At 38.8% G+C, this 19,253-nt stretch overlaps 1 protein-coding gene across 5 annotated transcripts in view; it reads right to left on the bottom strand.

The window, feature by feature from the left end:
* The window catches only part of LOC309819610 (protocadherin beta-3), a gene marked incomplete at both ends in the record, with an annotated part of 80,027 nt that overhangs the window by 14,643 nt on the left and 46,131 nt on the right, over window positions 1-19,253 (bottom strand). The window contains one exon of one of the 5 annotated variants that reach the window (XM_082649954.1): window positions 18,161-18,393. The exons of 1 other annotated variant lie outside the window; for it this stretch is intronic. In XM_082649954.1, the coding sequence (XP_082506080.1) occupies window positions 18,161-18,393 (233 nt within the window). Of the gene's footprint in view, window positions 1-16,218; window positions 18,516-19,253 lie in introns of those variants that run through there. 3 more of the 5 variants (XM_082649949.1, XM_082649952.1, XM_082649953.1) reach the window with 3 other exon arrangements.

Genomic DNA, 19,253 nt, shown 5'->3' with positions numbered 1-19,253 from the left:
GCAATTCAGAAATGGCATCAGCTGAATCCTTAGAAATGAGCTGGATCATAGCAATGCTTGTGGGGAGGGATCCCCACTTTCTCCCAACACCTATTACCACGGCTTCCTTTCCTCGACTTTTCTAGTCTGGTCAGCTTTCCTCTTAACACTGGAATCTGCAACATTCTTTATGCGAATATTTTGTTCTCTTTTTAGCCTGCAGCGCCACCTTGCGTTTTGTGGATGTTACTCCCAATTTCAGGAATAGAACAAAAAGATGGCGGATTAAAAGAGCTGGAGTAGGATTTTTTTTTTCCCCTTAGTGTCTTTGCTATTTCATTTCATATTTTCCCTCAACTGGCCACAGTAATCCTAGTTTGTAAATGCTTACATCGTATCCGTCTCTGTGAGTCTACATTCGCAGAAAAATAAATCAGTCTTTTTCCTTAATTTAGGTGCACAAAATTAAACTCTGGCTTCCCACCAGCAGTTAATCCTAAGAAAACCTTTTCCTGTTTTTAAGATTGATAGTAAAGAATATATAAGAAAATGAAGTCTCCATCAAAAAGTCAACATATATTGGTTGAGAGCCTTTTGTTTATTTGTAAACTGCTTACCAATAATGCTGTACACCCTTCAGAGTAACTGGCCTTTTTTCAGTTTCTTGTGAATTAAATAATCCTTCCAGTTTCAAGGTCTTCACCCTTCACCCGCAATATTTTTTGGAACATTTTCTACCCCCCATCCTCCACCCTTCACCTGATTTAAGTACTATGTATATGTTAGTGTTCACATGACTGGCATTTCCAAGAGTATGCAATGAATACTCTTAAAATTAATAGTAGCAAGTAGGTGTCATTCTTGTCTTTGTGGAAGCGCTCCTAGTATTTCATCTTTAACTATGATGGCTGACCTCAGTTTGGGGTAAATGCTCTATTTTTTGTATCAAAAAAGTTTTCTTATTTTTCTTTATTCTTTAATATTTTAGAGTAATTTTTGACATCTGTTGAAATTTATTCTTTAGCTTTTTAATTCTTGAGTTCTTGATATAAATGACATTTAACCATTACATATTATTGTTTTAATGTACAGATGGATTTGATGAGCCAGCATAGTTTTAGGATTTTTCTGGCCCTTGCTGCTCTGTGTGTATACATGAATGTGTGTGTTTAGCTTCTATGGTTTTGGTATTAAACTATCCTGGCCTTGTAGTATGGATTAGGAAGCTTTCTATCTATTTTTATGTAACAGAATAGTTTTTATAATTATCATCTGTTTCTACATGCTTTATTGCAACTTGCCTTTTAAATGGGTTGGGTTTGGATGGTAAATCTATGATTATCTTTTCCATTTTACTTTTGGTTATTAATCTGTTCGGGTTTTATTTCTTTTTAAAGTAATTTGTAGTTTATTTTTAAAAACCATTTATTTTATCTGGATTTGCAAACATTTTGGTATTATGTTTTCGATTTACAAACATTTTGGTATTATGTTTTCATTGCATTATTTATCTCTAGTTATAACTCTATTCTTATTAGTAATATTTAGTACTTTATCTCCTTTTTATTCTTTTTTTTGTTTTTGGCAGTATAGGACATTTAAAAAATTTTTTTATTATTTGGCTGCACCGGGTCTTAGTTGTGGCACACGGTATCTTTAGCTGTGGCATGCGGGATCTAGTTCCCTGACCAGGGATCGAACCTGGGCCCCCTGCATCGGGATCGTGAAGTCTTAACCGCTGGACCACCAGGGAAGTCCCCTCCTTTTTATCCTTGAGGAGACTTGCAAGATCTCTATTATACTGATCTTTTAAAATACACTTTTTTCAAATAATCTTTGACCTTGATTCAAAATCAAATAGTACTAAAAGGTTTATAAGAAAATACAGTAGTTTTCTGCACTTTCCCTCCTCATTTTCCTAGTTCCCTTACCAATAAGGAGACTTTTTTTTTTTTTGAGGTAACATTGGTTTATAACCTTATTTAAGTTCCACGTGTACATTACATTTTGACTTCTGTATACACTATGATGTGTTCACCACCAAAAGTTTAGTTTTCAACTACACAGTTGACCCCCTTTACACATTTCATCCTACCCCTACACCTCTTCTCTGGTGGCCACTACTCTGTTCTCTATATTTTTTTGTAATTAAAAAAAAAATTTTTTTTGCCACGCCACGTGGCATGTGGGATCTTAGTTCCCCGACCAGGGATCAAACCCACACCCCCTGCATTGGAAGGGCAGAGTCTGAACCATTGGACTGCCAGGGAAGTCCCACTACTCTGTTCTCTATATCTATATGTTTGTTTTTGTTTGGTTTGGTTTGTTAGTTTATTTTGTTTTTTTGGTTTTTTATATTTCACATATGGGTGAAATCATACAGTATTTGTCTTTCTCCTTCTGACTTATTTCATTTAGGATAATATCTTCAGGGTCCATCCATGTTGTAGCAGATGGCAAGATTTCATCTTTTTTGTGCTGAGTAGTATTCCATTGTATGCGTGTGTGTCACATCTTCCTTATCCATTTATCTGTCAATAGGCACTTAGGTTGTTTCCATATCTTTGCTATTTTGAATAATGCTGCAATGAACATGGGGTGAATATATCTTTTTAAATTAGTGTTTTCATTTTCTTTAGGTAAATATCCAGAAGTGGAATAGCTGCATCATATGGTAGTTCTATTCTTAGTTTTTTGAGGAATCTCCATACTGTTTTCCATAGTGGCTGCACAAATTACATTCCCACCAACAGTACATGAGGATTCCCTTTTCTCCATATCCTCTCCAACATTTGTTATTTCTTGCCTTTTTGATAATAGCCATTCTATTGGGTGTGAGATGATATCTCACTGTGGTTTTGATTTGCATTTCCTTAAAATTAGGGATGGTTGAATATCTTTTGATGCGGCTGTTGGCCATCTCTTTGTCTTCTTTGGAAAAATCTCTGTTCAGATCCTCTGTTCATTTTTAAATCAGGTTGTTTTGTTTTTGTTGAGTTATATGAGTCTTTATATATTTTGGATATTAACCCCTTATTGGATATATGATTTGCAAATATCTTCTCCCATTCTTTAGGTTGTCCTTTTGTTTTGTTGATGGTTTCCTTTGCTGTGCAGAAGCTTTTTAGTTTGATGTAGTCCCATTTGTTTATTTTCATTTTTGTTTCCCTTGTCTGAAGAGACATATCCGGGAAGAAATTAAGACCAATATCAAAGAGCATACTGCCTATGTTTTCTCCTGGGAGTTTTATGGTTTCGGGTCTTACATTCAAGTCTTTAATCCATTTTGAGTTGATATTTATGTATGGTGTAAGATAGTGGTCTAGTTTCATTATTTTGCATTTGGCTGTCCAGTTTTATCCCATGTCCCCTGCATTGGCAGGCAGATTCTTAACTACTGCATCAACAGGGAAGTCCCACTTTTTTTTTTCTTGAAGTTAATGATTGCCTTGCCTTTTCATTTGCTTGGTTTTCTTTAGATATGTGTCACCTATTCTTCTCACACTTCCAATTCCTCTCAATACAATTTTCCACATGGTCATTCCCATGTCTCCTGAGATATCAATTCTCCTTAAAATTGAGTGGTTGCTCCCTACATCTGCTGCATAGGTCTCATCCTGGAACTTTCCTTTGCTGTCATTCTTGGAATTCCCTTTGCCTTTTATTCTGATTGGGTTTCCTATTTCAAGGATTTTATTCTTCCTCTTTTTTGGTTTATTCTATAGCTTTAAGAGATCACATCCTCCAAGAGTTTCATCTGATTGAAGATATGTCAGGGGACTTGCTGATGATATCCTTTGAAATGCCTGTCTCTTGAGTCATACAGCTCCAAACTGGACTAGTTGTTCACTATACTGGAGACAAGTGTCATCCTGGGATCATCCTTCAACATCATGTGGAGATTCATTTTACTTGTTCTGCTTTGGTTTTTGTTTGTTTGTTTTGTTTTGTTTTAATATTTATTTATTTGGCAGCACCGTGTCTTAGTTGTGGCACGTAGGATCTTCATTGCGGCATGTGGGATCTTTAGTTGCAGCATGCGGGCTCTTAGTTGTGGCATGTGGGATCTAGTTCCCTGACCAGGGATCGAACCTGGGCTTCCTGCACTGGGAGCATGGAGTCTTAACCACTGGACCACCAGGGAAGTCCCTCACTTGTTCTGCTTTGGATCATCTCTTTTCGCTTTCTTCTTACTTCCTCTCTCCTAGATTACGCTCACATTTTGATAGATATCTTCTAGTAGTTTCTAGAGAACAGTGTATGAGAGGTAAATTTTGTTGTGACCTTGAGTGTATTAAATTATCTTTATTTTACTCTCAAACTTGATTGTAAGTTTGACTGATTATAGAGTTTTAGGTTGGAAATAATTTTTCTTCAGAATTTTAAAATATTTTGTCCATGAGCTCTAAACCAACGTGTTTGTTAAGAAGTCTAAAGTGAATTTTATTTTATATCTTCTTTTTGAGACCTGTATTTTTAGTTCTTCTTGTAGTATATTGTCATTGTCCCAAACATTTGAAAATTAAACACTGATGTGTCTTTGAGTTTATTTTCATCCATTGTACAGGACAATTGGTAAGCAGTTTCATCTAGGAAACTAATTTCCTCCTGCTCTTAGAAATTTTCTATTTTCTCCAGTTTACCCTATTTTTTTTGCTTTGCTTTGTTTTTATTTCTTTTTTTTCCATTGAGAAAAGGGTTTTAATAAAGTTTTTTATCAATTATGTAACTATTTGGAAAAAGATAAAATTAAGATCTATTCCTTACACCATACTGCTTTGTTTTTATTTCTATATTTCTTCTTAGAAACTTTCTTTAGGAGTCTCATTCAGGTGTCTGTTCTTGATTTTTTTGGGAGACTAAAGAGCTCAGTAATAGTTTTGAGCGTGTTATCAGGGCTTGTCCATTCTGATTATTACTCTAAGGTGAACTGGGAGCTCTTGTTGTTGGAGAAACCTCAGTGTCAGTGTGATTAGGTCTTTTCACTTCGACTGGTCAGATTCCCCAACTCTTTAAAAATCTCCTACCCAGGAGAAAAAGGTATGGATTGAAAAGGTAAAGGATTGAATAGCAGAAGTGGAGTGTAGGCCTGCATTATTCAGGATAGGTTAGGTTATGCTTCAGTACTAAACAGTTACTCCAAATCTAAGTGATTTAACACTATGAAGGTTGATTTCTTTCTTGCACTACATGTCCCATACAGTTCAGCATAGGACCTTCCTCATAGCTGTCAGTGAGGGATCCAGGCTTCTGGAGACTCCCATCTCCACAAAGGCTTTCATGATCACTATAGTGGGCAAAGTAAATGTGTTAAACCATGCACTGTCTCCAAAAGCTCCAGCCCAGAAATAATGTATTTCACTTCTCCCATTTTAATGGTGAAATGAAATTACATAGCCACATGTATTTTTTTTTTTTTTTTTGCGGTACGCGGGCCTCTCACTGTTGTGGCCTCTTCCTTTGTGGAGCACAGGCTCCACACGCGCAGGCCCAGTGGCCATGGCTCACGGGCCCAGCCACTCCGCGGCATGAGCCACATGTATTTTAAAGAGGAAATAGAATTGAAATTCTACCATGTGTCTGAGGGGAGGAAAACTGAAATATTTGTAATTGGTCCCAGTGACTAAAATAGCATTTTAACAATGAACATTCACTGTTTAGATGGTCACCTATTTCCACTACGCATATTACTCTTGCCCTCAGTTTTGACTGTGGACCCTCTAATATGATGACTCTCTTTGCTTCAGTCATCAGAAAACAAAACTCCAGACTTACGCTAGGGATGGGAAAGTAGGTTACTCCATGACTGGAGTCAGGGAAAGTGATTTGACCATTAGAGATTTAACTGATTCTCAGGCAATTTTAACACAATTCTCCTTATTTGGCACCCTGTCATGATTTCCAGAGTGTCTAGGGCTGATAGTTCTGATATCCAATACTTCTGAAAATCCTGCAGTCTAACCATGATTGGTTCTCAGCTTTTCCTACTTCAGGATGGATAGTTGGTTTATCAGTTCTACTAAGTTATCCATCTGCTTTCCAGCTACTAAGATTTTTATCTGCTGTCTTATACCTTATTCTCTCCATCCTTATAGATTTATATTTTTGAAAATATCTCTTCACTTTTGTGTTAGTGCATTTTGAGAGAGCCAAATTAAAGGCGCATGTCCAATCCACCAATTTATCTCAAAACACCCTTGAATTTTTCAGAGAAATAGACTTGTGTTTAATTGGTCAAATCTATGTGATTTTTATTCTATTTAAGTAATTTATGCTTTTATATTTAAAAATTCCATTTCTTTTATTGTCTTTATTTTTAAAATTGTTTTTCTTGAATCCTGAGTTGTTTGCTTAGCCTATTTGTTCTCAATAAATCTTGATTTCTAAGAAATGCATGTAAGTCTCACAATTTTCTCTATTCATTCTTTGGTTCTTACCTTAAATATCACTTATTTAAAAAGCTTATTATATCAGCTAGAATTATGTTCTATATAATTTTAGCCTGAAATAATAGAAAAACCCTAACAACAACTGCTTATACAAAATAGAATTTTATTTTTCTCTCATAAAATAAGGCTAGTGGCTGAAATGCATTGCATGATATCTGGGACCCAGTCCCATTCCACTTTGTTGCTTTACCATCTTCAGGACATGACCTTTACCTCACAGTCCAAGACAGCTGCCTAATATCCAGCTATTACATTGCCATTCAGACCAGCAAATAGGAGAAAGGGAAAGCTGTGCCTTCCTTTTTAAAAGGCTGCTTCTAAGAAGTATTCCATGGCACTTGTGCTCATGTCTCACTGGCCATAACTTAGTTATAAGACCATACCCAGCCACAACAGAAGTTGGAAAGTATAATCTATAGCCCACATATCCACATGGGCAGCTAAAAATGAGAAGTCTGTTAATAAATAATGAGAGAACATATATTTGGGTGAAATTAGTAGTCTATGCCATACCCACTCAGATCACAGCTGTAGCCCCCACTACCCACTAGGAGGAGATAGGATCAAATAAATTGCCTGATTGGATTGGTTTTTAGAGGAGCATATGATTGTATTTCTCCATATTGGTGGTGTGTTTTATTTATTTATTTATTTATTTTAAAAATTTATTTATTTATTTATTTTTGGCTGTGTTGGGTCTTCGTTGCTGTGCGCGGGCTTTCTCTAGTTGCAGTGAGTGGGGACTACTCTTTGTTGCGGTGTGTGGGCTTCTCATCCTGGTGGCTTCTCTTGTTGCAGAGCACAGGCTCTAGGCGTGCAGGCTTCAGTAGTTGCGGCACACAGGCTCAGTAGCTGTGGTTTATGGGCTTAGTTGCTCCACGGCATGTGGGATCTTCCCGGACCAGGGCTCAAACCCGTGTCCCCTGCATTGGCAGGCGGATTCTAAAGCACTGCACTACCAGGGAAGTCCTGGTGGTGTGTTTTGTAGCCAAAAAATTCTTGTTCCACTGAAAGTTTAGCCCTCAAAGCAATTAAGTACTAAATTCAATTTCTGGGACAAGATTCTTTGAACCAGTGATGCTTCCCTAGTGTGCTATTGGCACCTGTCATCCATTCCTACTTCTTTTTATTAACTTTTAAAAAATTTAGGGTCTGCAAAGCTTAAAACTCCATTTTACAGACTCCTTTGAATTATTATTCTGGATGTAAATTAGATTTTACCAGTGAGATGCCTTCACATGAGCCTTTGAAGACAGGCAAAGGTCATCTTCATGTTGTCATTGCTGCTGACCAGCAGGTCAGAAAGATGTGAGTGCTTGCAGCCAAGTCAGCATTTCTGTGTCTAGCCATCAGTTTCATGGGGAACTGGAGGCCATTGCGGCAGCCAGACTCTATGTTCCACTGTGTAGTCACCAATTTTGGAGGTGGGAGAGGAGAGGCCGTTGTGGGAGTAGCAGTTTGGGTAGTAGCAGCAGCAGCAACTTCCTAATTTCTCTATGGCAACAATGGTAGTATGCCTTCAAAACCAGTAGTTCAGTGTTGATTCTCGCTTCTGCTTGTCCAGTTCTTCTGATTTTGTAAGCAACTAATTCCCTCTATAAAATTTCTTTTTTTTCCTTTAGTTAGATGTACGTAGAATGGTTTCTGTTTTTTTTGTTTTTGTCTTGAACTCTGAATAATTCAGTTTTATACCTTCACTTGAATTATAAGGAATAGGAGCTTCTCAATTAGAGTTTGTAAAGGAAAAGATGTAAAATATAAACTCATTAAGCAGTTAAGGCACTATTCTCTTAAGCTAACATGTCTTGGTTTAAGAATAGGGAAGAATGAAAAATTATGGGTGCACTCCTGAGAGACTAAGGATGAAAATTTTAATAAATTTAATGTGTATATTTTTACAAAACAGAGCATGGTCTAAAAGTGAGCCATAAACACTTTCTTTCGCCCCTCACAGGCAACATGGTAGATAAAAATTACTTTTAAAATTTAATTATCTGTGGATAAATAAGAAAAGGGCTCAACATCACATACATTTTAAAAGATGATAACTGGTTCACATTGTTTTTTTCTTTTTGGCCACACCACTCAGCATGCGGGATCTCAGTTCCCCCCGGCCAGGGATGGAACCCGTGCCCCCTCCAGTGGAAAGATGGGGTCTTAACCGCTGGACCACCAGGGAAGTCCTTGGCTCACATATCCTAAATGATACATAGTTAGGTGAATGAAGCAAGTATCAAATAGTGTAAATAGTATATAAGCATTTTATAAATAAAATATTTTGTTAGTTTTTTAAAAATAAATTAATTTTTTTTATTTTTGGCTGTGTTGGGTCTTCGTTGCTGGGTGCGGGCTTTCTCTATTTGCGGTGAGCAGGGGCTATTCTTCATTGCGGTGCACGGGCTTCTCATTGTCATGGCTTCTCTTGTTGCAGAGCACGGGCTCTAGGTGTGCAGGCTTCAGTAGTTGTGGCACGTGGGCTCAGCAGTTGTGGCTTGCAGGCTCTAGAGCTCAGGCTCAGTAGTTGTGGCGCACAGGCTTAGTTGCCCCGTGGCATGTGGGATCTTCCCGGGCCAGGGCTTGAACCTGTGTCCCTTGCATTGGCAGGCGGATTCTTAACCACTGTGCCACCAGGGAAGCCCTTGTTATAGTTTTTAAGTTTATAAAGCCAGACAATAAAATAACAGATTGAAATTTATTCATTAATTTATTCAATACTCATTCATCCATAATTACTTCAGTATGTATTTTTCTAAACACAGTAGAAAAACAGCTCTCTCCATGAGGAGCTTATAATTTAATAGGGAAGGGAGATCATTGATTTGACTGGGCAGAATACCCAATGAATGGAACATTATATTCAATGTATTCAAAGAAAAAATAGCCTAATATGTCATTGAAATTATGGCAAAATTGAATCTTCAAATTGAAAAGACATTAGGCAGAGCTTTTTATTTCTGAAACTGATGAAAATTCAGATGAACCTCATGTGGAAAACAATAAAAAGTGATGGACAAGACTTTTTAAAAATCACTTTAGGGAATTCCCTGGTGGTCCAATGGTTAGGATGCTGCACTTCCACTGCCAGGGGCCTGGGTTGGATCCCTGGTTGGGGAACTAAGATCCCGAAAGCCCCATGGTCCAGCCAAAACATGAAATAAAATAAAATAAAATAAATCACCTTAAAATATTAAAGAGGTGAAAATAGCCTAATTTTTTTTTTTTTTTTTTTTTTTTTGCGGTACGTGGGCCTCTCACTGTTGTGGCCTCTCCCATTGTGGAGAACAGGCTCCACATGCACAGGCTCAGCGGCCATGGCTCACGGGCCCAGCCGCTCCGCGGCATGTGGGGCCCTCTCAGACCGGGGCACAAACCCGTGTCCCCTGCATCGGCAGGCGGACTCTCAACTACTGCACCATCAGGGAAGCCCAATAGCCTAATTTTTGATGGAAGCCTGTAATAGAAGGGTAAACAGTATATCAAAACAACAAAACTTATTATTCTTTCAGGGCATGTGAAAACATTTTCCCTTGGGCTTTGATTTGAAGCGATGTGAGATCAAAGAAATACAAATCAAGTCTCAGGGCCAGCCAGAGGTGCAGCATATTATATGAAGATCCTGCCCATTTTAAGGGACCCCACAGGGCTACATCCACAATATAAACACAGTGTAAACACCAAAAAAATCTAAACCTGCTCCCTCCCCTCAACTCCAGGGAATTATATAGAAGGCTCCCTGGTGTTAAGTAGAGCAGAAGAAAGAGAAGAGAAAACATGCGGGGGAAATTGTAGCTACAGAGTGGGCCTCATGTGTGTTTGTATTTTGAATCTGCATAGGTTGACTTGCAAGAAACCTTAAGCTATAACTTGGTTTGTGATGGTCCCCTATTTATAGTGTTTCTATCCTGGCTAAAACAAATGAAAACCACTTTTGAAAGATGGAACATGCAACCAAGGCTTTGAGGACACCCTACAAATAAATTTTCAGGTGCAGTCAACCATATAATTCACACGAACAAACAGACAACATAAATGAGAAGAATAAGAAACAATACAGCAGAAATAGACCCATACAAACTTCAGATGTGGGAACTATCAGCGTTAAAAACCATTTATACTTACCATATATAAGTAAATAAGTGACATACTTGAAGCTGCACAGAACAGATTGAAAGGGTACACTGAGCTTCAGGGAAGACAATACAGAAGTATCAAACTTAAGACATAACCTGATAAAGATAATGAATTTCAAGGGTAGAAAGCAAGTCATCTACAGATGAAGAAAATAGCCTCAGACTTCCGCTCATCAACATTTAATACCAGAACATAATGGAAATGTCTTCAGGGTTCTGAGGGAAAGATATTATGGCTCAATAATGTTATACCTAGCCGAGATGTTCAAGTACAAAGATAATAATGCAGCAAACAGGAAAGAATTTATAAAACATTGCATTAGCATTCATGAGTGCTTATTTTGAAAAAAACTACTTAAGGATAAAATTCAGTCAATTTATAGATGAACTGAGAAACTGATGAAAGGGTTAATGTAATATTTGGTATCAACAAATCTCTGAAGAAAGTTGACTGAAGAATTTTATACCCAGCTAAATAACACTTCTCAAGCATGTGATAATTCAAGAAATACAGCACCTATAAACTCTTCTCTAAAGGATTACACCTGATGAAATCCAGTAAACCAAGAGATGATGCACTATAAATAATTCAGGTTTGGGGAAGCTGGGATAAAATAACTGAGAGTAAGGATGGCATTATCATTTCCAGTTTGAGCATACCAGTTTATATCAATTCCCCCCTGAAACTTCATTTAAACAATAGAGAGCAAAGGTTTAACATAAATGAACCTATGAAGACAAAAAAATAGAAGAGTAAACAGCAGGGGAGAAAAGTCACTAAAATTTTTGGAAGATGCAAAGTATACAGACAATTGGTTATGGACAGATTTTACTTTTTTCTGTTGTCAAATGAGAGTAGAAAGTAGGGGTGCAGGTGGGTAGGATTAATAAGAAAATCAAATCCAACCAAAGTAATGATTCATATTGAGGGTCCAAGGAGAGGCTGAAAACAACAGTGGCTGAAAATCTGTACAAGGACTATATGTATCTGAGAATTCCTTCCCCAGTCACTGAAGCAAGGTGCCCTCCCTTTTCTCTTAGTGGCAGGAAATGGGAGGTACACTATTTGTAGATGTTATATAGACAAGGCTGGACTGAGGGACACTAGCACAACTGAGGGTAGGGCTGAGACCTTATTGAGAAGAGTATTAAAGAAATTCTACATACTGATTAAGACCCCATTTCCAACCAATGAGCTCTCAGAGCGCTGAGTGCCTTCTTTATAATACCTTCCACCACTACTCCCATTCTTACTGAATTCTTCTCTGGAAAACAACATAGGCCCAAGAGAAGAGATTTACAGATATTAACTTTTGGTCCCCAAGCAAAATGTTTTTTCCTATTTAATTATTCTAAGGTGAGATCCACCACTCAACTAGTCCCACCCAAACATGCAGTGCCTAATCAGCTTTTTATTGTCTCATGGAAAAAGAACAAAAACAAAAAACAGACAGCCAAGCAGCATAATACATAAAAAGGAAAGTCTCTAACATGAGAGTGGAGAACAAAGACAGAGAGGATAAAAGTAATACTAAAGAAAAATGAAATGCTAGGATTAGAAGAAAAATTTTAAAAACCTTAAAATTAATTAAAATTAATATCTTCAGAAGTATAAGAAAAGACCAAGCCTCTGTGATACAATAAAAGGCTGCCATTGATTGATAAAGACCTAAGTGTAAGGGCTAAAACTATAAAACCCTTAGAAGAAAACATAGGTGTAAATCTTCATGACTTTGGATTAGGCAATGATGTTTTAGATATGACACCAAAAGCATAATAAGCAACCAAAGGAAAAAATAAATAAATTGGGTTTCATTAAAATAAAAAAATCTTTTGTGCTTCAAAGGATACTATCAATAAATTTAAAAGACAAACCACAGAATAGGAGAAAATATTTGTAAATCATATGTCTAATAAGGGTCTAGTATCCAGAATAAAGAACTACTCCAACTCAACAATAAAAAGACCAAAATCCTATTTTTAAATGTGCAAAGCATTTGAGTGGATATTTCTCCAAAGAAGATATTCAGATGGTCAATAAGCAAATGAAAAGATGCTCAACATCATTTGCCATCTGGGAAATGCAAACCAAACCACAATGAGATACTACTTCACACCATCTAGGATAGCTATAATCAAAAAGAAAATAACAAGTGTTGGTGAGGAGAAACTGGAACCCTCCTACACTGTCAATGGGAATGTTAAATGGTACAGTTACTTTAGAAAACAGTTTGACATTTCTTAAGAAGTTAAACAGAGTAACTGTATTTATGACCTAGCAATTCTAATTCTGGGTATATGCCCAAGAGGATCAAAAACATACATCCACATAAAAACTTGTACATGAATGTTCACAGCAGCATTATTCATAATAGTGAAAAAGTGGAAACAAACCCAAACGTCCATCAGCTGATAAAATATGGTACATCAATACCACATTAATATTATTTGGCCATAAAAAGGAATGAAGTATTGATATGTGCCACGACACGGATGAACCTTGGAAACATGCTAAGTGAATGAAGACAGACCCAAAAGGCTACATGTTGTATGATTCCATTTATATAAAATGTCCAGAACAGACAAATCCATAGAGACATAAAGTTGATAAGTGGTTGCTGAAGGCTAGAGGGAGGAGAGAAGGGAAAGTAACCACTAATGGGAACGAGGTTTCTTTCCAGGGTGATGAAAATGTTCTGGAATTAGACAGCAGTAATGATTGTACAACTGTTTGAATATGCTAGAAACCACTGAACAGCTTTAAAATGTGACTGTTAGGGTATGTAAATCACATCTCAATTTAAAAATTAAAAGCTAAAAAGCTATAGAAAGAACCTTCAGAGAACAAGAGAGCTTTCTGAGAGGAAAACTATACTAGCAAAAGCTTAAAACTCAATCAGAAGTGTTAAAAAGTAGGTTGAGAAAATCTATTAGAATCCAGGGAAATAAAGACAAAAATAGTAAATAGAGAAATGTTAAGAAAAATTAAATATCAACCAAGGAGGTCACTATACAACTAACAAGAGTTACAGAATAAGAAAACAAAGAACACTGAATAGAGGAAATCATTTTTTAAATTACACACACACACACACACACAAATCCCAAATCCTGTCTTAGTCTAAAGAACACATTACACAAGATTGACAAATCTCATTGGGTATTTATCACAATAAACGACAAAATTCTTACACTATGACACATAATTAAGAAATTCTACAACAATGGAGATAATATATGACCTAATTTCATCTTGAGCGAGGTTTCTCAGCTACAACACTATTGGCATTTGGGGCCATATACTTCTTTGTGGGCAGGGGGCTGTCCAGTGCATTGTAGAATGTTTAGCAGCATCCCTGGCCTCTACCCACCAGATGCCACTAGCACCATCTCCTCCACTTGTGACAATCAAAAACGTTTCCACACATTACCAGATGTTGCTGGGTGGCAAATTTGCCCCCAGTTGAGAACCAGGGATCTAGGAAAAAAATAGGTCTCAGAAAAAATGGGTAATCAGAATGTTGAATATCTCAACATTGGAGATTAGAAGACAATGCCTTCAAAATACTAGTAGCAAATAATTCCTCACCTATAATTCCACATCCAACAAAATCAACAAATCAACATTTGATTTTATAGCATCCAAAATTTTCAGATGTTCAAGTTCTGAATAAATTTGTCACCAAATATTTTTCAGGAATTTAGGGGGGTAAACCAATAAAGAGGAAGACATAATAAATGCAGAAAATGAAATCAAACACATGAGAGAGAGAAAAGAAATTTCCAGGATGAAGGGTATAGCAAACCCCAAACTGCCAGCTGTGGAGTAGGTCTAGAGAGAAAATAGTGTACAATTGAGCAGGAGTCTGGGTGGCTCCACAATAGCTCCAAGAAAAAATAATGGAACTGAGAGGTTTTCTTTATGGGCTTAATAATACAATGAGGAGCTTTAGACTTTAGAAAGTATGGGGATAACTTTAAAATATGTACATAGAAAAATTTACACCTATGTTTTCTTCTAAGGGTTTTAAAGTAAAGTGGAAAATGAGGCAATTATTAACTTAAGAGTAAAGAAATAGAAACAAAATCTTAGAGCAATATGAGGTTTGGGTCTAAGTGATATTTACATAGTCATAATTATTTAAACACTATTTAAACAGAATAATGATACAGGTATGAGAGAGGATGGGGTAGAAGAAATGTGCAAGTTTGTGTGTGTGCCCTTTGGAAGTAAATGGATAATATCTAAAACTTAAATTTGAGAAAAAGCATTTTGTAAACATATTATTTAGAAATATGGAGGCAAGTATAATGGGGGAAAAAAACAAAAGGTTCAAAAGTTGTTACCTCTGGACAGACTTGAATAAGCTTGAAAAAAGTAGCGTTATTTGATGACTTAAATATTTGAAACATAAAATGTCTAAACAATTATGAAGATTATCCTTTTAAAACACATTGTAAGTGTTATAAACATTGTTAAGGTAACTACATATAACAAAAGTATAAAGTAAGGTGAGGAGAGGAGGAAGTGTAAGAATGTTTATTTGCTCGTCTTTCAGCAGGCAGTTGATTATTGCTAATATCTTAATATGCACCATACTCCTGTTTGTTAACCTTATAGGGAATATTTACTTAAGCTTAACCAAGTTCTGTAGTTTCATATTATTTTTATTATATTTCAGTAAAATCTGATGGTTTTAATTATAAAGAAGCAGTTTCTTACAGATTCGTTTTATAAAATTATTTCCATCCAGCTAGTAACTTATAAGCATCATAGAAATATTTTAGAATGATGATGACATTGATAATTATTCATGAGTGGGAGAATCATGGTGTTAATTCACTTTCTCTTTTGGTCTTATTGAATATGTTTGAATCATGTGACTACATATTATTTTAAAAGAATGAAAATCATTATTTGCATACTAAAAACCATTTATTATGAAAAGGAAATCATAACTCTACCAACATTTTTTCTATTTAACTGGGATTAAGTCCTTTTAAATTATGGCAGACGGTCTAAATAATATCAATTTTGTAAAAGAGAATACTCAGAAAACATCCAGATAAAATATTAGTTCATTTGAGGAAAGACAATAGTGTTTTCAAAACAACACTACAGAAATCCAGCGATATTCGAGGTCACAAAATTTTTTGCATAGGTGAAAATTATTTTTAAACCTAAAAGCCATCATTTACAATAGCCTGACATGCTATGATAATCGTAAAACATAATTCTCTTAGTCATAACGAGATATCAACGAACAAGCTCAAATATCAGGAATCTGAAAACATTTGTGACTTCCGAAAATCTGACCACCAAAAAACTGAGACCATTTCACCATTTAATGTCTCATCTCACATGCAAAATGTGAAGGGCTTAAAAAAAAAAGAGACAGCAACAATAAAAAACACCTAGAGATTCTGAATGTAAAATACTTCAAACTATAAATATGACAAAACTTACGAATGAGTGAATATGTAAGCTCTATGTGAATGAAAGGGTTGGAAATTAATACATTAGTGAATATGATCATTTATCACGTCTTGTCAAGTGAGATTCTTAATTGAACCCCAAATGGTTTCTAAAGTTCGAGTTTTCCTCGGTGTCCGTACCAACCCCTTCACCCATGATGTTGGGGACAAAAGGTTTCAGACACTTGAACTCCCTGGTCCCGGAGCCTCCCGTCAGACACACCTCGTACTGGTAGCTCTGGGACAGGGTCCCCGTGCCGCTGACGCCCAGTAGGTGGCCCGGAAAGGGGCCCTCGGGCACCGAGCAGCGACTCACCGAGGCCGCCCCGCCCCTCCTGCACAGCCACACCGCGACGAACACCAGTACCGAAAAGAGGAAGAGCGACGACACCGACGCCAAGGCCACCACCAGGTAGACGGTGAGAGGGGCGGCCGGGGCCGCGTCCACCGCTTCCGCTTCCGGGGCCGGCAGGTAGGGCTGCGAGAAGCCGTCCACCAGCAGCACGTGCAGCGTGACGCTGGCCGAGAGCGGCGGCTCGCCGTTGTCCTTGACCAGCACCACCAGCCTGTGCTTGGCCGCGTCGCGCTCGCTCAGCAGCCGGGCCGTGCGCACCTCGCCGTTGTGCGCCCACACGCCGAACAGCCCGGGCTCCGTGGCCTTGAGCAGCTGGTACGACAGCCAGGCGTTCTGGCCCGAGTCGCCGTCCACCGCCACCACCTTGGTCACCAGGTAACCCGCCTCGGCCGCCCTGGGCACCAGCTCGGTGCAGGGCGCCGAGGCGTTCTGCAGCGGGTACAGCACGAAGGGCGCGTTGTCGTTGTCGTCCGCCACGAGCACGCGCACCAGCGCCTGGCTGCTGAGCGCGGGCGAGCCGCGGTCGGCGGCGCCCACGCGGAACTCGAACGCCCGCAGGGCCTCGTAGTCCAGGGACCTCAGGGCGAACAGGTGGCCGTTGTCCGGGTTGATGGACACCAGGGAGGCCAGGGGCACGTGCGCGTCGAGGGGCGGCAGCAGCGAGTAAGTGACCTGGGCGTTGGCGCCCGCGTCTCTGTCTGTGGCGCGGACGCTTCCGATGTGCAGGGCGGGGCTGTTGTTCTCGCGGACGGACAGGGTGTAGGAGGTCTGGGTGAAGGCGGGGGCGTTGTCGTTGACGTCGGACACCAGCACGGTTATGTTGTGCTCGGTTTTCAGCCTGGGGGTTCCCATATCTGTGACGGTGATGGTGATGTTGTACTCGGCTCTGCTCTCTCTGTCCAGCGCTCCTTCTGTTACCAAGGTGTAGAAATTTTCTACAGAAATTTTCAGAAGGAATGGGAGATGGTCTTGGATGTAACACATCATTTTGCCATTGTCCCCGGCGTCTGGATCTGAAATTCCGAAAATAGCGACCACAGTGTCAGGGGTGTTTTCTGGGATATCATTCATGAGTAATGACATGGTCAATTCAGGGGCGTTGTCGTTTACATCCATCACTTCTATGGCTACAGTGCATTTTCCTGAAAGACCCCCACCGTCTGAGGCCTCAATTTCCATACGGTAAGATCGAATTTCCTCAAAATCCAACATTTTTTTTAATCGAATATCCCCCGTTACTGTGTTGATTTCAAAGGCCTGAATGACTTGATTTGATGATTGGAAAAATGAGTAGGAGAGCTCTCCGTGGGTCCCAGCATCCAAATCTCTGGCAGAGACAGTGATGACAAGGGAGCCTATAGGGCTGTTCTCTGGGACCTGCACCTCGTAGAGCTGCTGAGCAAATTCAGGGGCGTTGTCATTTATGTCCAGGACCATGATGAGAACCTGGGAAGTCCCAGTCTTTGGCGGTGACCCACCATCCAGCGCCGTGAGGGTTAACCTGAGCTCTGGCTGCTCCTCACGGTCCAGCTCTTTGGCCAGCACCAGCTCCGGGTATTTCCTGCCGTCGCTGCGATTTCGAGTGAAAAGGTGGAAATGGAAGTTGGTGCTAATTGTGTAGTTCTGAACTGTGTTACTGCCCACATCTAAATCTTGAGCTATTTTCAAAGGAAATGCGGTTCCTGTATGGCTACTTTCTGAGATTTTCAGTAGAATTTCATTTTCCAGGAACTCAGGGGCATGGTCATTTACGTCTTGGAGCTGTAATTCACCTTGAATAAACTGCACCGGGTTTTTCAGTAACACCTGGAAATGCAGTATACATGGATCCATGTCACCGCACAACTCTTCCCGGTCCAGTTTTTCTTTTAGGAGCAAATTCCCACTCTTGTGCTCGACCTGCAAATGCTGTTTATTCCCTTTGGAAAGAATCCGGGCGCCCCGCGAGGCCAGCTCTCCTAAGCCCAACCCCAGATCTTTTGCTAGGTTGGCCACAAATGAGCCGCTGTGTCTCTCTTCTAGAACGGAATACTTAATGACCGCACCACCCACCTCCCACAATAGTAATAGAATAATAATGGCAGTCACTTGCCTTTTTTGCGTCGCTTTGGGTAGCGGCGTCTCCATGGTTCCTCCGGGTCTAAAAGATGCAGTATTTAATCACAAAATAATTGTTTTGCAGCCAACTCTGCTATCTTGGTTCAGTAATCTTGAGTTAGCTCTTAACGTTGACAGGGGGATAGCTGCCTCTCTGAAATCTTCTTTACCCATCAGTGTGAATGTTTCCTTTGTGAGCTGCCAGAAACGGATCGGTTTTTATGGAGTCTGGGAGCATGCAGCGACAGTTTTTCACTCTCTTAACCTGCAGCGCCACCAAGCGTTCTGCTTCACAACTTCAGGTAGTCTTTATTTCAAACAGTAACGTAATAATAGCTAAACTGCATTGAACACCTTTTGGGTCATAGAGTGTTATAAACTCCTTTCCCCCTCACCTGTGATGCAGTTTTGTTCAAGTATCTAACAACAGTTGTGAGAGCAAAGTAATACCTATTTATCTATATATTCATCTTCTCTATAAAGGTACAAGTTCAGTAGACAAAACTGGGCTCAAGATAATTTTATTTATTTATTTAATAAGTATTTCTCTGTGCAGGAATTTTTCTAGCTTCTCAGGATAAAGCGGTAAATTAAACACAAAAATTCTTGCTCTCAGGAGCTTACATTCTATTACAAAAATACGAATTTGTTCTATCGTGTTAGAAGAAGTTATAAAATTTTAAATCCAGTTTCTACTCCCAGTCAAATTGCAGTGTGCCTGTAACTTCTGAAAAATGTGATTTCTTTTCAGTCTCTGTATACATAACC

This window comes from Grampus griseus (genome assembly GCF_964374135.1).
Source record: "Grampus griseus genome assembly, chromosome: 3".
Taxonomy (NCBI): domain Eukaryota; kingdom Metazoa; phylum Chordata; class Mammalia; order Artiodactyla; family Delphinidae; genus Grampus; species Grampus griseus.
This window is presented reverse-complemented; position numbering and strand designations above follow the sequence as displayed.